This window comes from Acaromyces ingoldii (genome assembly GCF_003144295.1).
Source record: "Acaromyces ingoldii strain MCA 4198 unplaced genomic scaffold FA10scaffold_3, whole genome shotgun sequence".
Taxonomy (NCBI): domain Eukaryota; kingdom Fungi; phylum Basidiomycota; class Exobasidiomycetes; order Exobasidiales; family Cryptobasidiaceae; genus Acaromyces; species Acaromyces ingoldii.
In genome coordinates, this window is record NW_020290249.1 from 896,100 (window position 1) to 911,875 (window position 15,776).

The 15,776-nt window shown below is 56.2% G+C and overlaps 9 protein-coding genes across 9 annotated transcripts; 4 read left to right on the top strand and 5 right to left on the bottom strand.

The window, feature by feature from the left end:
* Nucleotides 1-110: 110 nt before the first annotated feature.
* On the top strand, nt 111-581 carry FA10DRAFT_301431 (glucocorticoid receptor-like (DNA-binding domain); the record flags this gene model as incomplete). The annotated part of the gene is made up of 3 exons (XM_025524985.1): nt 111-139; nt 207-426; nt 519-581. The coding sequence occupies 3 exons, from the start codon at nt 111-113 to the stop codon at nt 579-581; spliced, it is 312 nt and encodes a 103-aa protein (XP_025377351.1).
* A 92-nt stretch (nt 582-673) lies between these two features.
* On the bottom strand, nt 674-1,492 carry FA10DRAFT_301432 (hypothetical protein). The gene is made up of 2 exons (XM_025524986.1): nt 1,189-1,492; nt 674-1,129 (listed from the first exon to the last, which is right to left on the bottom strand). The coding sequence occupies exons 1-2, from the start codon at nt 1,430-1,432 to the stop codon at nt 729-731; spliced, it is 645 nt and encodes a 214-aa protein (XP_025377352.1). The 5' UTR covers nt 1,433-1,492; the 3' UTR covers nt 674-728.
* A 156-nt stretch (nt 1,493-1,648) lies between these two features.
* On the top strand, nt 1,649-3,013 carry FA10DRAFT_229652 (MRG-domain-containing protein; the record flags this gene model as incomplete). Its single annotated transcript, XM_025518800.1, has 8 exons — nt 1,649-1,711; nt 1,776-1,869; nt 1,930-2,049; nt 2,095-2,180; nt 2,245-2,346; nt 2,413-2,716; nt 2,781-2,865; nt 2,929-3,013. 8 exons carry the CDS (start codon nt 1,649-1,651, stop codon nt 3,011-3,013), a joined length of 939 nt encoding a protein of 312 aa, XP_025377353.1.
* FA10DRAFT_266651 (Gpi1-domain-containing protein) lies at nt 2,917-5,618 on the bottom strand. Its single transcript, XM_025521584.1, has 7 exons — nt 5,551-5,618; nt 5,277-5,487; nt 4,870-5,211; nt 4,523-4,811; nt 4,289-4,463; nt 3,055-4,226; nt 2,917-2,988 (listed from the first exon to the last, which is right to left on the bottom strand). The coding sequence occupies exons 2-6, from the start codon at nt 5,321-5,323 to the stop codon at nt 3,157-3,159; spliced, it is 1,923 nt and encodes a 640-aa protein (XP_025377354.1). The 5' UTR covers nt 5,324-5,487; nt 5,551-5,618; the 3' UTR covers nt 2,917-2,988; nt 3,055-3,156.
* A 61-nt stretch (nt 5,619-5,679) lies between these two features.
* FA10DRAFT_266652 (IGPS-domain-containing protein) lies at nt 5,680-8,509 on the top strand. The gene is made up of 2 exons (XM_025521585.1): nt 5,680-5,870; nt 5,934-8,509. Exons 1-2 carry the CDS (start codon nt 5,715-5,717, stop codon nt 8,427-8,429), a joined length of 2,652 nt encoding a protein of 883 aa, XP_025377355.1. The 5' UTR covers nt 5,680-5,714; the 3' UTR covers nt 8,430-8,509.
* Nucleotides 8,510-8,572: 63 nt separating this feature from the next.
* Nucleotides 8,573-10,597, bottom strand: FA10DRAFT_229268 (hypothetical protein; the record flags this gene model as incomplete). Its single annotated transcript, XM_025518783.1, has 2 exons — nt 8,573-8,782; nt 8,834-10,597. The coding sequence occupies 2 exons, from the start codon at nt 10,595-10,597 to the stop codon at nt 8,573-8,575; spliced, it is 1,974 nt and encodes a 657-aa protein (XP_025377356.1).
* Nucleotides 10,598-10,826: 229 nt separating this feature from the next.
* On the top strand, nt 10,827-11,552 carry FA10DRAFT_251507 (U6 small nuclear ribonucleo protein). The gene is made up of 2 exons (XM_025519611.1): nt 10,827-11,077; nt 11,138-11,552. The coding sequence occupies exons 1-2, from the start codon at nt 10,841-10,843 to the stop codon at nt 11,213-11,215; spliced, it is 315 nt and encodes a 104-aa protein (XP_025377357.1). The 5' UTR covers nt 10,827-10,840; the 3' UTR covers nt 11,216-11,552.
* FA10DRAFT_285874 (carbonic anhydrase) lies at nt 11,383-12,289 on the bottom strand (the record flags this gene model as incomplete). The annotated part of the gene is made up of 4 exons (XM_025524031.1): nt 11,383-11,505; nt 11,567-11,703; nt 11,764-11,968; nt 12,038-12,289. The coding sequence occupies 4 exons, from the start codon at nt 12,287-12,289 to the stop codon at nt 11,383-11,385; spliced, it is 717 nt and encodes a 238-aa protein (XP_025377358.1).
* A 488-nt stretch (nt 12,290-12,777) lies between these two features.
* FA10DRAFT_240787 (family 63 glycoside hydrolase) lies at nt 12,778-15,600 on the bottom strand. Its single transcript, XM_025519221.1, has 4 exons — nt 15,101-15,600; nt 13,483-15,021; nt 13,020-13,414; nt 12,778-12,947 (listed from the first exon to the last, which is right to left on the bottom strand). Exons 1-4 carry the CDS (start codon nt 15,468-15,470, stop codon nt 12,825-12,827), a joined length of 2,427 nt encoding a protein of 808 aa, XP_025377359.1. The 5' UTR covers nt 15,471-15,600; the 3' UTR covers nt 12,778-12,824.
* Nucleotides 15,601-15,776: the final 176 nt, after the last annotated feature.

Below are 15,776 nucleotides of genomic sequence, written 5' to 3' on the forward strand. Positions count from 1 at the left end.
AAGGTCACGTTAGACCAGTCTCGGCCGAGATACATTTTCAAGGTCTCTCTGTCCTCACCGTCCATCGCCGAACGTATCTACCTTTTTACAGCCAAGGGCCACCGCGGACCATGCCTCTCCGACCCAATGCGCGCGTGCTGTGAGTTGCGAGAGTGACACGAGCAGGTGGAGTGAAGTGGGCTGACAGGTATTGTTGGCTGTAACAGGCGCGACATGTCGAAGCGACAGGCGGTGACCTCCCACGAGCTGCTTCGTCGCGCGTTCAAGTTCGTGGCTCGGAACACGACCCTGCCTTTCCGGGTCAGACATCAGGCACAGCTTCAGCTCAACCAGTTCCCGCCAAAAAGCAGACCGACGATGGTCAAGGAACGGTGTATTGAGACGGGAAGGGGTCGGGGTATCATTACCGAATTTGGTCTTTGCCGGGTGAGTTTTACCTGACAAGAAATCGCACGCCTCGAGGTGGGCAAAGACTGGCAAAGTGGAAGGATGACTGACGGAGACCTTCGCGACTGCAGTATCAATTTCGACAAAAGGCGCTTGCTGGGGAGATTGCTGGCGTCCATAAAGCGTCTTGGTAGACCCCTTGTAACATCATCATGATTGCCCTGCAATTATCAGCGAGATCGAAAGACCTGCGAAGTCGAGAGAGATTGTTCGCAAATTCGTAAAGAGGGGAGTCAATTGCTAATTATAGAAGTACAATGATGATAGGCAAGGTAAGGTGACTATGCGGGGCCTCTCTCATAGGCGTTCGGCACTGGATCGGGATCGGCTTCTTCGCTCTCCTCGGTCCTCGTTTCTGTCACGACCATGGTATTAGAGCCTCTGCTTTTGACTCTCCGTTTGCCCTTCCTGGCTTTTTGATTGTGTTCGTGTCCGTGCTCATGCCTGCACGCCTCCTCCTTGCGAGCATCGTTAGGCTCCTTGCTCTTCTTCGATGCTGCACGTCTCTCACGTAATGCTTTTGTTGCATTCACGCCCTCGGCGCTCTCGGTGCTCGAGCGACTCGAGGAATAAGAGGACGAGTCTGAATCTTCATCAGAATCGCCAGAGCCTGCTGATGAGGATGAGGAATCCTCGTCAGACGATTCATCGAAAGCTTTCGGTTTATGGTAGATGCAGCAGACTGTCGAGATTGTCAAGGGTTAGAACGAGGCTTCCCTTTTCGCAATGTCTTGAGCTCACTCTTGCTCTTTTTCCTGCCCATGCCTTCGTTATCAACGGTGCCCTCCTGCCACACGACCCTCCTTGACGGATTAGCTGCTCCGCGCAGCCGTAGGACCCCAGCTCCTCCTCGCCCGCTACTCGAGCCAGCTTCATCGGACGATCCTCCCTGCTCTCCCGTCGGTACATCATGGATTGTGATCGTCCGCGATCCGTCTGTCGGTCCAGCCGTATGTCCAGGTCGGAATTGTGTGCGTCCTGCCATTGCTTTGGCGTGGCTTGTCGAGTGGATTGGGTGGTTGTCGCCAATGACGGCGTGTGGCGGAGGTTCTCTCACTTCGAGGAGCCAACCCACGTGAAATTTAAGAGCCCTTGCTTTTTTAGGAACGCGACACGCCCGGTCCTTGGAAAGCTCCATCCCAGTTGCCCTTGGCCGAATTTAGCAAGCAAGTCGCAACGGTCCGTTTGAGAAAGCGCAATAATGCTCTTCAGCGCCGAAGAAAAGGTTCTTTGCTTCCACCAAGCGCTCATATACGAGGCAAGGGTGAGTCAGGAGCTGTTTGTACGGTCGACAAGGCAGGGCAAGAGAGCCAACTTTCTACCTCCAGGTTCTCAAGGCCGAGAAATGGACCGGTGACGACAATATACGCGGAGTCGAGGGCCCGCACTACCTCGTCCACTATATGGGGTGGAAGGGAAAGTGTGAGTGCTCACTCCCAGAAAGCTTCAGCGGTCACCGTAGCTAACCTTTAATTCTCATAGGGGACGAATGGGTGCCAGAGTCGCGAATGATGAAGCTCAATCCGGAGAATATCGAGAAGCAGCAGGCCCTCGCAGCATCACACAAGGCAGCCGAACAAGCAAAGAAGGCTGAGAAGAGCGGTGGGAGCGGCGGCGGAAGTAGCGGGCGAAAGAGCACTGGGAGAGACGTTAGCGAGACTGCCGAGGAAGGGCGAGGGAGGAAGAGCAAAGATGCTAGAGGGACAAAGCGAGGGCGTGATGCAATTGAGCAGGTGAGTCCAGCTTTCTTCGGACATTCTTATTGGCAGCAGCGCTGATATTTGACATCGGCAAAAGGAGGACGAATACATCAAGAGGCCAGAGATCAAGATCAACATTCCCGATACCCTCAAGATCAAACTGGTGGACGACTGGGAGAATGTTACGAGAAAGGATCAGGTGAGGCACCTTCGTTTGTCGCTGCGGTTAATCAAGAAAAGGTACTGACAGGGATTCGTGCTGAAGCTGGTTCCGTTGCCACGCAAGCCAAATGTGCACGATATCTTGGCCGCGTACCGTCAACACTACATGACTGTCAAGCGCGAGGGCAAGGCAGGCCGGCCACCGGCGGTGCTCGATGAGATCCTCGATGGCTTGGCTCTCTACTTCAATAAGTCGCTCGGCAACAATCTGCTCTACCGCTTTGAGCGGGCGCAATATACGCAGATGCGTAAGGAGATGACCTCGTCTCCCAAATCAAACGCTAGCGACGAACAGGAGCTCGATGCGGCAAAGGTATATGGCGCCGAGCATCTTTTGAGGCTCTTTGGTAAGTTGTTTGCACCAGTGCAATACATCGATATCATGCTGATTCTTCTATTGTATTTCACCAGTCAATCTTCCATCCATTGTTGCGCACACGACAATGGACCTAGAAGCTTTGACGCTGCTTCGAGAACACCTTACAGAATTTCTCAAGTTGGTTTCTCGTGTCTTGTTCTTAGCAGCTTGGCCGTCACTCACTGTCGCTTCTGTCCACAGCTTTCTGATCAAGGAACGGAAAAAGTTCTTCGTCGCCGAATACGAGGACGCCAGCCCTGCCTATCATCGGCTCTCGTCAAGTTAATGCTTGATGTGAATGAAACGAAACCCTCCTCCGTTCCTCACCCTCTGTAATCTTATCCGACACAATGCTGTACCTGTTTGTCTTACAAATGATCGAATCAACAATTCCAAGGCAGTACAAAAAATGTTCTTTTGACGATGTCTCTATGGGTGAGGAGGGCAAGCAATGAACTTGCCGGTCAAGACAGCCAAGCAGAGACGGGGAAGCGCGCGTAATCCCTGGAGGTGATCGCCGTAACCTCGAAAGATGCTGGGCAGATCTAACGGAACATTGTCCATGTCGAAGTGCTGCTGTTGTTGTTGTTTATGTTGCTGTTGATCCTGACCATAGTGCTGCGGCCATCGGATACGAATTCGTACGCCACCGGGCAAACGCTTTCCATCCTTGACGCGCAGCATGAGCGCAAAGAGCGGCAGGTGGTTGAGCAGCGCCAAGGCTGTCTCAAGCAGGATTTCAGTTGCGACGATGGAAAGTCTCGCGAGGCTGAAGCAGAGATAATAGACTGCCACCGTCGGCCACAGGAAAGCGAGCAGGGTGAAAGACAGCGTGCCAAGGAGCAGCTGGTCGAGATCGTGCGTTGCCTCATCGGTCCGGCCTCGTCGCAACGGGTTGCGCTTCTTTCCTCGGAACAAGTAGAAAAGCGCAGCGATCGTTGAGTTGAAGAAGGCATAGATAGATCGCGAGATGAGGTAGAAGAGCGATATGTGAGCGGTTAAAGCCGCCACGACGTCGGAAGCCAGCGAGAGGAGGGCTGTGAGGCCCAGAAACCGGCCAGAAGTTCCGATGAGGAAGATGACATGAGCCAGGAGTGCTCCGTCGGATGCCTCGAGATGGGCCACGATGTTTGACCCCCATACGCTGGTCAAGCCAGAGTAGACATCGCCAAAGAAGGAGGCGAGCTCGGTGTTGAGCTTCAAGCCGGCCGGCCAATGTCCAAGCCAATCGAGCGTTTCCTGCAGCAGAGCAACGGTCACCTGTCGCAGAAAACGAGCGACATGGCGACCGAGAACAGCATCGTTCTCACACAGCCAGCCACCCATGGCCTGACCAAGGATCATGTCGTTGGCGACGAGCCAGACCCCATTCCACAAGCCAATGTACCGAGGGCTTAGAGCGGACACTGGCAGCTGTTCAGACCGACGCTGTATGCGAATTCGACGGGCGAGGGCCGGCCACAGAATCGCTTGTCCTAGTCGAAGGTGCACTTGGCGGGCTGGCGGGTTTGTCTGCAATGAGCTAGCATTTCATTGGGGAAAGTCGACAGAGCATACTGACCTGCACTCGAAAGATCTCGCAAAGCGACTTCGCCTGCAGACACATCGAGTAAGGAGCGCAAGAAAGCGACGATGGGTGTGAGGTATCCTCCTCCGTCGAGCTTCGAAATGGATGACGAATCTCTTCTCTTGTACTTTCCGGACACCTTCTCTTTCAAGTACTTGACTCTGTTGATCTGTGCAACGGACATGAGCAAGCATCTTGAGGACCCCGTGTCACTACTCCTGGACTCACTAAGAGAATTGCGCGTCTGAATCCTGCACCAGGTCCGGAGCATCGTTGTGACCTTGTGAGCTCGTACGTTCTTGCTGGATCGCCTTGAAGAAGCGTCTCGAGTCTACGATGCAGCTCTGTGCGTTTTGGACCAGACTCCCTCTCCAGACCTTCGAACGTTGATGCCCTTGGGAGCAGGATCGCTTCGAGCGAGAGGAATTGGAGCGATTCCGGCTCCGGTATTGAGTAATGGAAGACATTGATGGTACACTGTGGTGTTTGACTCGCGATAGAGCCGGGTATACGAATGCTGCAGCTGGTGTGAGCGATTGTCTATGCCAGGCAATTCGCGCTCCGTCTCAGCTCACCTACGAATGCTCGCTCCTCCTTCCACATCGAACCAAAGCGTTGCCTTATGACGGTCTATCCCGCTGCTTTCTTCTTCAGCGTCTCCAACGATGCAAGGCTCCGTGTCGGTCGAAGCTTCTGGAAGTAGAGCTGTCGACAGCGGCGAGAGGCGGGCGCGATCGCATGATGACTTGCTTGCAGCGCCGGCAACAACGACGACAACCTCACTGGGTCCACCACCCACACACCATCCAAAGAGGGTACCGTCTTGCGGACAGATCAAGCCTCTAGGCCAGAAGATCTGTGCCGTGGCGGTCCTGGGTACAATGGCAAAGTCATCCTCGAGCCGCTTGATCGATAGTCTGTTCGCCGCATGTCAGTCATGGTGATCTTGTTTGATTTGAAAAGAGGAAGAGGAGTCGCTGACCTTCTCAGCGATGGCTTTTGTGAGCGTCCATTGACGGCGCCATTCATTGCTCTTTGTCCTTGGTGCCCCTGCTCTCGATTTGTTGCGTCATCCGGGCTCGTTGCTGGGCAGCCTCGTCGGCTTCGATTCGCTCGACAGCCAAGCGCAGCGCTAGCGGATAGACGACGCAGACAGTGATGACGATGATTGCAGTGAGGACCAAGAAGGGGTGCTGTCAAGCATTTGGTCAACACCTTTCTCGAGCTTCGTGCTTTCTAGACGAGCGGAAACCCACCTCATCGACCAGCCCGGAGATCATCAGACTAAGGTTGATCCTCTTAGCGCGCGCGCAGGACGGGTTGAGTGAACGGACATTCGAAAGAGAAGGAAAAAAAAAAAAATTAAAGTCGTCTCATGGGCGGCGCTTCTTCCCAGCGTGACTCTTTCGCCCGCACCACCATGTCCGCCACCTCTGCAGCTGCTGCAACCTCTGCGCCGGAGGTGATCCCTCCGGCCGCTCAATCGGCGCAAGGCTCCCAAGCCCTTCCGAAGGTCGCACCGGGAAAGACTGTGCTCATCGACAACTACGACAGCTTCACTTACAACGTCGTCGAGGTGAGCAAGCTCTCCGAAAGGTTATTACTAGCGCACTCGTGGCTGACCCGACTCTTTTCACAGTTTCTCTCGGAGCTGGGTGCCGACCTGGTTGTGTACCGCAATGATAAAGTCACTATTGAGGAGATCGAGGCCCTCCAACCCGCAAACATCGTCATCTCGCCCGGACCGGGTCACCCTCTGCATGACTCGGGCATCTCGATTCCATGCATCAAGCACTTCGCCGGCAAGGTGCCCATCATGGGCGTCTGCATGGGCCTGCAGGCCATCTATGCAGCATACACGGGTATCGTCGAATTCGCCGGAGAAATCCTTCACGGCAAGACTAGCCCCATCGTCCATGATGCTCGGGGTCTCTACGCTGGACTGGCGCCCGACGCTGTCGTGGGTACACGCTACCACAGCCTTGCCGCGCATCTGGACAGCCTGCCGAGGGAGCTCGTGGTCACTAGCAAGACGGATCAAGGCGTCGTAATGGGCATCCGACACACCCGCCTGGCCGTCGAAGCGATCCAGTACCACCCCGAAAGCATCCTCAGCAAAGGAGGAAAAGAGATGTTTGCCAATTTCCTCAGCTGGACCGGAGGAACGTGGAAGGAAAATCCCCAAGCTGGCATCGACGACGCTGCGGTCGAGCAGGCTGAATCGACAAAGGAGCCCGTGATCGCCATGGCAGCTGCGGGGGGCGCTGGGGCCGCCGCTGCTGCCGCTGCCGGCGCTACTGCTGTCGCCTCGAGCTCCAAGCCAAATGGTATTTCAAAGGGCTCCATTGGGACAATTTTGGAAAGAATTCATCTCCAGCGACTCCAAGACGTTGCCGAAGCAAAGGCTGTCCCTGGCTTCTCGCCCAGAGACCTCGAGACAGGCCTGGCCATGCATCTTTCGCCTCCTCTCATCAATTTCCCCGCCAGGCTGACAGCCAACGCTGCTCACGGCCTTCCGGGCGTCATGGCCGAGATGAAGCGCGCGAGCCCGAGCAAAGGCGACATCGACCCAGACGCACACGCAGGTGCACAGGCGCTGGCTTATGCGAGGGGAGGTGCGAGTGTCATCAGCGTCCTGACGGAGCCAAAGTGGTTCAAGGGCTCGCTCAACGACTTGACGCTCGCCAGAAAGGCTGTCGACGGCATGCCCAACCGTCCAGCGATCCTGAGAAAGGACTTTATCATCGACACATATCAGATCATGGAGGCTAGACTCGCCGGCGCCGACACAGTCCTCCTCATTGTGGCAATGCTCACCGATCCTCAGCTCAAGGTCCTGTACGACTTTAGCGTCAGTCTGGGCATGGAGCCCCTCGTCGAGGTCAACAACCCAGAGGAGATGACAAGGGCTCTCAAGTTGGGAGCAAAGGTTGTCGGCGTCAACAACCGCAACCTGCACGATTTCAATGTCGACATGGGCACCACGAGCCGCCTGGCCGACGCGGCAAAGGAAGCTGGCGTCATTCTCGCAGCTCTCAGCGGCATCACGGGTAGGAGCGACGTGGAAAAGTATCTGCAAGAGGGAGTTGGCGCTGTCCTTGTCGGCGAGGCTTTGATGCGATCCACCGACAAGAAGGCGTTCATCCAGGGTCTTCTCGGTCTTCCGACTCCGGCTGCGAATGGAGTGACTTCGACGACGGTCAGCGCGAATGGTTCTGCAGCTGCCGAAGGCCATGAGACCCCTCTGGTCAAGATCTGCGGCATCAAGACTGTCGACGCCGCCATCTCTGCCACCATGGCTGGCGCTGACATGCTCGGCATGATCTTGGCCCCTGGGACGAAAAGGACAGTAACTCTGTCACAGGCAGCTGAGATTGTCAACGTCGTCCGGTCCTTCAAGGGTGGAGCTGAGTCCATCCGAGCCGCATCGGCCGCTCTCACCATGCAGCAGATTCAGCAGCAGTCCGAGCACCCTCAGCTTGCATCTCCTTCTACACCGCTCGTCCAGGGGCAAGACTGGTTCCAGAGTCACGCTCAGAGGATCCGGACGAACCCACATGCGCCCCTCATCGTCGGCGTGTTTCGGAATCAGCCACTGTCTGAAGTTCAAACATACGCCCGAGCGCTCCGACTCGACGTCGTCCAGCTGCACGGCAGGACGGAGGACGTGGAATGGAGCAAGTTCTTGCCAGGCGTGCTCGTGATCCGCGTTTTCCACGTTGGAAAGGAGACTCGAGAAGGCCCGCAGGACGACCTGCGAGAAGCTACGAGGCCAGGCTACCACCACATTGCTGCGCTCGACACCGCGGGGTCCAAGACCAACGCCGGCCAAGAGGGCGGGTCTGGCGAGGCATTTGACTGGAACATTGTCGAGAGAGTCGCGAACCTCGACCCGGTCCCGAGCCGTGTCAAGGGCGCAGAGGTCCAACGACAGCCAATAATGCTTGCTGGTGGCTTGACGCCCGACAATGTTGTGCAGGCCATTGAGGCGGCCAAGCCCTTCATTGTCGACGTCTCTTCGGGCGTAGAGTTGGCCGATGGCCAAAAAGATGTTGCAAAGATCCAGGCGTTCGTCAAGGCGGCCAAGTCTGTCTCTGTCCCGAGTCGAGGCAGGACAGGAACGGTGACGCAATAGCTCGGCTTCCTCAATCTTAGACGAGAAAAGTGTAGAAATAGCGTTGGCCAGAGGAGGCAAATATGATGTTTCTTTCTTCTTTACAGAGAGTAGCAGTACAACAGACGGAGCATAGCTTCTATTCTTTACATCTGGCATCGTCTTTACGTCTTGCGCTTTCGCTTCACGGACAAAGTGTTAACAGTCGGTCCCCGTTCCTTTGCCTCTTCGGCTTGTTCTCCGCCATTGGGTGCTTTGCCGGCCGAGGAGAGCTCCTTCCACTTCTCTTCGGCAATCTTGATCTGCGCCGACGTGGGACCTTGAAGCTCGACTTCTTTCCACACATGGTCTCTCCCAATGTCCTCCTTTTCTTTCTTGCCCGCCCCATTTGCGGCGCTCTCTTGACTCTCGTCCTGATTTTGCACCTGGCTCAGCTTACTGCGAGCCTCTTCCGCTGCAGGGCCCGCCGCTTTTCGCTTCAGATTTCGCTCGACGACGCCGTCCCACGTCTTTGTGAGGCTGACTGACTTTTCGGCGTCGGACCATTCGCATGCGTCGACGATGAGGTGCTTGTACACCATGTCCTTGATGGCGGGATGCGGCAGCGCAAATGGCTGGGCTTCCATCGCCGACCGACCGCCACCCGCCGAAGCACCTTCGTCCCTTTGTGCCGCCTCGTCACGATGGGGAAAGAGGGTAAAGAGGGCCACAAACACCCCAACGGCATTTCCCGAACAGCACTCCTGCCGAAAGCCCATCCTCTCCCAGAACTCATCAGGGCTGACTTTGTTCAGGCCGCCGCGCTCTCGCATGTGGATCCTTTGGGTCGAAGTGAGCTTGACGGGGCTCGGGCTCGGACTTGCAGAGGAAGAGGCACCGGGGGTGTTGCGGCGAGAAGAAGCCCTGCTGTTCTCGGCCTTGAGTCGCTTCGTTGGCGTGCTGGGCGTCGCGCTTCGCCTTTTAGGTCTGCCTTGACCATTGCCACTCCCATTGCTCGTTGTCTCGTCACTACCCTCGCGCTTTTCCTCCTGCTGAGGTTGGCCCTTTGCATGCTCGTGCGAGTCCCGGGCAATTTCGGCAATGAATCGGCTCTTTGGGTCGTCTGGGAAGTGGGGGAGGAGCGTGGCGATGTGGTTCTGATTGATGAGGGGCGCCTTCTGCATGTCAAACGACGGCCCGGACAATGGCAGGGGAGGTAGTGGCTCATTTGACTTGAGTCCCGCGCCCTTGTGACTGTACGGGTGTCCATAGACCCAATGCGTCTCGGCAAGGGCCTGCTCGGGTGTAGGCTGCGCGTTACTGCTACGTTTCGCGCTGCTCCTCGGGGGTAATGGGACGAGCGGATGCGATTCGAGGTCGTTGTAGCCAGGAATGATGTAGAAAGATCGCACGTCGAGCGAGCCTCCACCGTTGATGAACCTCCTCTGCACACCACACGAGACCTCGCTCACGATGGCGCGCCACCATTTGATGAGCTGCCCATCAGAGAGGACATGCTTGTTCTTGTTCTCCTCCGACGAAGGAAACAGGTAGGCCCTTTGAGCTCGGGCAAGAATGTGGAGCGATATATGCCGGACCGAAGGGAGCGTCTTGGACGACGTCCAGTGAGAGAGGCTTGCGAAGTACGACAGAAACGATTGAGTGAGAACTTTTGTGATGCTCGTGCTGTAGTTGAAGTCTTTGGCCTTCTCCTCTTTGCCGTTGTGGGCCGTGGTTGTCTGACCATCGATCAGCTTTCGCAGGTGGGTCGGTGTCGGTGTTGGGCCCCAGCCTGACGAGTCAATCTTGGAGACGTACATGATGGCAGATTCGTGTGCAGGCAGCGTGTAGAGAAAGCATTCGAGTGCATATATGAGTCGCGCCTCTCGCTCCTCTGAGCCCGGCGCGGTGCGTTCTTCAGCCGCGGGCGTGAAGCTAGCGGTGACGAAGATGTGCTCGACCAAGGCCTTGACTGGGGTCGACTTGGACGTGGCATAGGCATCGTCTGCATCGACGTGTGCAAAAGGGTATAGCTCGCGGGCCTGCCGAGGGACGCTGAAGAGGACATGGAGCTTGACGGTGCCCCGTGCGGCGGCAGGGCCTGTGGCTGCGTTGGAGTTGGCGAGCGAGTCGGCAAGGTGAGAAAGCAGAGACGATGAGCTGGGGTCGGAGGGGCCTGCGGCAGCCGAGGGGAGCCCTTCGTCCGACATGCTCTCGCGAAGACGTCTGCCCGGACCAAGGGAGGGGTCCAGTCAGCAAGCTGTCTACTTTGGCTAGGTCTGTGCAGCCAAAAAACGAAAAAAGGGCCCAAGGCGCGAAAGCGCGCGCACGCGCGGCGCTCCTGCCCTGGACTTGTGCTGGGTCGCGTGGCTGACCAGTTCTTCCTTCTCTAGCTCCACCATCCAATCTGCAGGTTCATTCTGCAGCGCCGACAATAGACGAAGGAGGACAACATGGCGACGGCAGGTGTCGCGGCGGGTGTTGGAGGTGTCAATGAGCCGTTCGATCTCATGCGTCTTTCGCTGGCCGAGCGGGTCTTCGTCAAGCTTCGTGGCGACCGCGAGCTGAGGGGAACGCTGCATGCATACGACGGCCACATGAATCTCATCATGAGCGACGTCGAGGAGACCATCTACGTCGTCATCGATGAAGATGAGGCTGGCCCAGATGCATCCGCAGGGAAAGTAAAGGTGAGCAGCACCCCTCACGCTCGCTTCTAGAAGTGTGGACGTTGACTGTCGATAACGCAGACCATCAAGAAGCAGAGCGAGATGCTCTTCGTGCGCGGGGACGGCGTCATTCTCGTCTCACCGCCATCAAGAGCGTAGTAAAAGATGGCCGAGATGTACAGTAGACGGAGCAAAGGCAAATGACCAGAGGACACGCCGAGGTGGTGTCAATGGTAAAGCATTGTGACTAAGTTACATGCCTACAAAGGGAAGGGACAAAGGAAGAAGGAAGGAACGGCCTTTGGGAGGAAGCATCACAGGAATCATTACACAACCCGATAGATCCTGTCGTCGGTGACGTTCCAAATGAAGCCACGGACGATGGACTTTTCCAGTAAGGGGTGGTTCTGGACCGTTTTGACATCTTCCTTCAACGATTCCTCGAGCGACTAGGACGGGGAAAATGAGCGTCTCATTGAACAGCAGTACAGAGGGGAAGACAAAACCCACGCTGATCGGATGGAAATCGAGCTCTTTGAAGAGCTTGTCCGTCTCATCTCGACCCAGACGATGCTTGACCTGTTCGTGCAAGGCCTCCTCGAGGTCTTTCCGCGGCGTCACCATCCCACACTTGGTGTGATGGATGACTTTGGGAATCCTGCAAGTCAGAAGAGCGCGAGCAAGCGCATGCCGTGCACCGCACTTACTTGTGATATCTCTTGTGCCAAAGACGAGCTGCGAGATGATGATGCTGGGAAGTATATTCTTGACTCTCCCGCCTGCGTTCCGCAAGACGTGTAGCGAGCCGGTGGGCACTCCTAGCGACTTTTCCGGGCTCAGTCGAGCATCCATGCAAGTGACGACGACGCCTCTCGGCTGGTTTGGGAACTCTGAGTGGCGGGGATGGAAGTTCTGAAAACTCTCGCCGTCAGCTCAGCTCCTCTCGATTTCAGCTGTCCGCTGTTTCTAGGACGGACGTACCTCGTCATGGTTGAAGAACGTCAAGTAGTCTGACACGGCATAGTAGCGTGAGATGTTGAGTTTCTCGTCGCCAGCTAGTGCACATGTTCCCTTAGATGGAAAGACTTCAATTGGGAGACTCTCTGTTTTTGCTAGGGTTGACGCCTGGGCATCGCGAGGTTCGAGGTCTTGCTCATGAGGATGGCCTGCAGTAGATGGCAGGAGCAGTAGCATAGAAAGAAGCCACCGTTTCAGTGCAGCCGTTGGCAACATGTCTTTAGGGTGATAGAGCGTCTTCGAGAAGGTGATGAGCTGCTGAGAAGAGGGGAAGGGTGATCAGCAACAGTGTGACTTCATTTAAATAGCCGCGGACTGAGTCACCGCCCAAAACCCAAGACCCAGTACCAAGGCCAATCCTCAGCCGAACATCCACCAAATGGAGTAGACGGGGTTCCATGCCCGGAGCCAAGCCAAAGACAAGTCACAGCCATCGTCTGATCTACCCGAAGGGACTTGCGATGCCTTGTCTTTGAGCGGCCCGCCGGTCTATCAAGGCTCTCGGAAGGCCACCTGAGACCGTATCGAGGAAGCGCGCGGACACGGAAAGGCGAAGAAAGGCAAGCACAATTTATCAGCAGACGGAGCTCACGGTCATCCGTCTCAATTTACTATCCTCCTCCTGTTGGCCAGTCGCTCCTCCGCGCGCGGGCGCAAACGCGCAATGGTCAGCCTCACTGCGCACACGAGAGTCGGAGCTGGAGAAACAATCCTCAAAGTGCTTGGCAATTGCAAAATTAGACAAAGTCCCTTAGTAGATTTCGGCCATGATAAGAGCGATGGTCGAGGACCAGCCAGTGAAAGGATGACTGCGCTGACCCAGACCCGTTTCTGGGTTGAACTGCTCCCATGTGAAGCCCGTGCGTTTGTACTCCTGTAGTTTTCGATTCCGTCAATGACACGGACAGGACAGAGAAGACGAGAAGAAGAGCAAGACTGTCCTCACCTTGAAGGTGTTGTCAATGAGATTCTGACGCAGCTCGCTGTAGATCTTCGCAGCCTTGGTTTGCAGCGGTCCAGGCTCAGCCGCATACTTCTGCGTCAGAGCCTTGAGGGCCATGTAGTTGAGTGGCACCCAGATGGGACCTCGCCAGTAATTTTCGCCTTTGCCGAAGAATGGATCTTTTTTGCTCAAAGAACGAATGCCATAGGGAGACCAGAGGTGCTCTGGATCCGAAATGAGGTCCAGGACGGGCCCCAGGCGAGGGCTAGTTGGAGAAACGAGACCGAGCAGGACGGGGAAGAGGCTAATGTAGCCCGCGTGGCAGACGTGGAACGATTCATCGTTCTCGTCGACGGCCGCATCGCAGTACATTCGCTTTTCTTCGTTCCAGTGCAGGTCTACAGAAGCGGAGAAAGAAACATTAACAGTCAGCTCAAGGTCTTAAGAGAGCGATTGAAAGACTCACCATCAATACTCTTGACAATGCCGTCATAGTGACGCCCGTACTCCTCCTCATCATCTTCCTCGCCCACGACGCTGGCCACTTTGCGCATGGTGTCGGCAAAGAAGCCCATCCACGATATCAAGTCGAGATGCAGCTCGCCAGTATGTGGAGTTGGAGCGCGCGGATAGTCGTCGAGCCCAGAGGTGAGGACATGGTCCTTTGTGCGTCCTCGCCACCGGAAAGCCTCCCCTCGGGCTCGAGCGACGCGATCCCATTCCTTGATCTCGCCCCTCTGCGTCCTCCGGAACCAGAGGTAGTGGGCGCGTAGCTTTGGGTAAATGTCAGCGAGAAAGGAGCGCGCAAGGGTTGGGTCGTCAATGTATCGTGACGAGTTGGACGACTGGGGGGACAGTACCGTCTGGTCGACCTTGACGTCCGCCGCAAATATGTTGGTACTGCCATGCTTGGCATCGAGGCGGTCGAGGTACGTCGTGAGAGCCATGATGAGTGTAGGTGGGTTGGCATAGAGCGGATACTGAGTCTGAAACTCCACGGGCACCCGGCTCCGTGCTTCTTCGCCTAGAATCTGCTCCCTGGCCACCCAGCCATCCTCATCGACGAGATTGATCCAGCTCTTGAAAATCTCCAGGCTCACGTCATTGTCCCAGACGCCAATGTGGGCCAAATGGAAGCCTTCGTCCCAGTAGAAGCCACGAGGAAACATGCTGCGGCTGGGTGTTGCTGTCAGCAGCTCGCGCTCGTCCGTCAGCTCGGGCTCCTCTTGGCCTCCCTCGTCCAAGTTCAGGGCTCCGCTGCCTACGGCCACATCGTATGATCTCGAGAAGGAGCGATCGACGATGCTTTGCCCAAAGTAGTAGCCAACTCCACCGACGAGGGAGCTCGTCAGATATCGCGCGTACTGGTAGAGGTCATCGCTGAATGTCCTCGACAGCGTCGTTTTGAGACGCTCGTCGTAGGCCTCTTTGCTAGCCTCCAGCGCCACAGTTAGCCCCTTGCCGTCGAGATGGCTTCCTCTAGCGTCCGCCTCTGAGTCGAAAAAAACGTCAAAGCCAAAGTCGCCAGCGAAGGTCCTCTGGACGGCGATGAAGTTGGAAGCAGGCCGGACCTCGTCGGCCAGCGTCATGAGATCACCAACGAAGGGCAGCTTGCTCTGGTCCGACCCGTATTCGTTCATAGCAGCCCTAAATGACGTCGAGATATCGCTGAGAAGCCAGTCTTTGCCCCGCCAAACCATTTCGCTGGGCACTTTTACGCCAAGGTAGTGCCACTTGTCGCGCGCATCTCTGAACTCGGTCTCGTGCTTTGTCTTTTGACCAGGAGGCGGGTGGTACGCCTTGTTGGGCGCACCAGGTGTGTTTTCAAAACGCATCGAGAAGGACCCGACAGGCTCCTCAATGGTTGCCTGAAACAGCCGTCCATCCTGGACTTCGCCTTGAGGGATACCATCCTCGTAAGATCCATCTTCAAACGTAGGTTCAAAGTACGCCTTCTCGTCCTCGAGCGAGAAATAGTAAATGGGCGAGATAGCAGCTGGTCTTCCTGCAGGCGGGCCGGCAGAGGGACACAAAGTTCAGCCTGATCCCTTCACAGTTGGAAAAGTGATTCGGCAGCCACTCACGCGAATCGAGCACGGAGCCCTTTATTCTTGCTGCCCAGCTGCCGTTGCCCGTCTTGAGCCAGCTCGTCTCGATGAGGTAATTGAACTCGACGTCCTTGATCTCCTGGACGCCAAAGGTCCTTCCATCGTGGTACTTCCACCCGTAGCCATTCATGTTGTGGTCGTCGCTGCAGTCGTGCCTGGCACTGACCAAGCCCTTCGGCGAGCTTGGCTCAAACCAGAGGAGACCAGAGAGGATGGAACGGGGCATGGACGTGCGAAGACCAAAGTAGATCTGTGGCCGGAAAGTGCCCCAAAGCAATGACGGATCCAGCGCCTGCGCAACCGCCGCGGCCGCTGCCAGGACTACGAGCAAGGCAGCAGGACCCATGGCAATAGAGAGTCCGTCTTCGTCGTCGTCGTCGTCGTAGTGTTGTTTGTCAAATGAAGTTTAATTAATGGGCGCTCTTCTTCTCGCGCTTCGCATCTGAGCTGGCCTGTGCAGCGCGGGCTCTGAATTGCAATGCCATCTTTCTCCTTCAGGCAGGCGAATCTCGCTTTTTTTCCTCTTCCCAAAAATCGGCGTCGGAGTTGAGCAGCAATGCGACGGCTGCCGTCTCGGTCTAGCCATCACAAGCACCTGTGAGAGCGACGGGGCGGCGGAAGGGCGGTGCTGGCATCGGAAGAGGGTGTGCTG

What these genes read in the sequence shown, in the direction of transcription:
- FA10DRAFT_240787 (XM_025519221.1), bottom strand. Translation starts at nt 15,470, where the DNA reads ATGGGTCCTGCTGCCTTGCTCGTAGTCCTGGCAGCGGCCGCGGCGGTT. An exon ending in GGGCTCCGTGCTCGATTCGC is followed by an intron (nt 15,022 to 15,100) that starts GTGAGTGGCTGC and finishes GCCCGCCTGCAG; the next exon opens with GAAGACCAGCTGCTATCTCG. An exon ending in CATTGTCAAGAGTATTGATG is followed by an intron (nt 13,415 to 13,482) that starts GTGAGTCTTTCA and finishes CCGCTTCTGTAG; the next exon opens with ACCTGCACTGGAACGAAGAA.
- FA10DRAFT_251507 (XM_025519611.1), top strand. Translation starts at nt 10,841, where the DNA reads ATGGCGACGGCAGGTGTCGCGGCGGGTGTTGGAGGTGTCAATGAGCCG. An exon ending in CATCCGCAGGGAAAGTAAAG is followed by an intron (nt 11,078 to 11,137) that starts GTGAGCAGCACC and finishes TCGATAACGCAG; the next exon opens with ACCATCAAGAAGCAGAGCGA.
- FA10DRAFT_301432 (XM_025524986.1), bottom strand. Translation starts at nt 1,432, where the DNA reads ATGGCAGGACGCACACAATTCCGACCTGGACATACGGCTGGACCGACA. An exon ending in GGGCAGGAAAAAGAGCAAGA is followed by an intron (nt 1,130 to 1,188) that starts GTGAGCTCAAGA and finishes CAATCTCGACAG; the next exon opens with TCTGCTGCATCTACCATAAA.
- FA10DRAFT_266652 (XM_025521585.1), top strand. Translation starts at nt 5,715, where the DNA reads ATGTCCGCCACCTCTGCAGCTGCTGCAACCTCTGCGCCGGAGGTGATC. An exon ending in TCACTTACAACGTCGTCGAG is followed by an intron (nt 5,871 to 5,933) that starts GTGAGCAAGCTC and finishes CTCTTTTCACAG; the next exon opens with TTTCTCTCGGAGCTGGGTGC.
- FA10DRAFT_266651 (XM_025521584.1), bottom strand. Translation starts at nt 5,323, where the DNA reads ATGAATGGCGCCGTCAATGGACGCTCACAAAAGCCATCGCTGAGAAG. An exon ending in CAAAAGCCATCGCTGAGAAG is followed by an intron (nt 5,212 to 5,276) that starts GTCAGCGACTCC and finishes TGCGGCGAACAG; the next exon opens with ACTATCGATCAAGCGGCTCG. An exon ending in GCGAGATCTTTCGAGTGCAG is followed by an intron (nt 4,227 to 4,288) that starts GTCAGTATGCTC and finishes CAAACCCGCCAG; the next exon opens with CCCGCCAAGTGCACCTTCGA.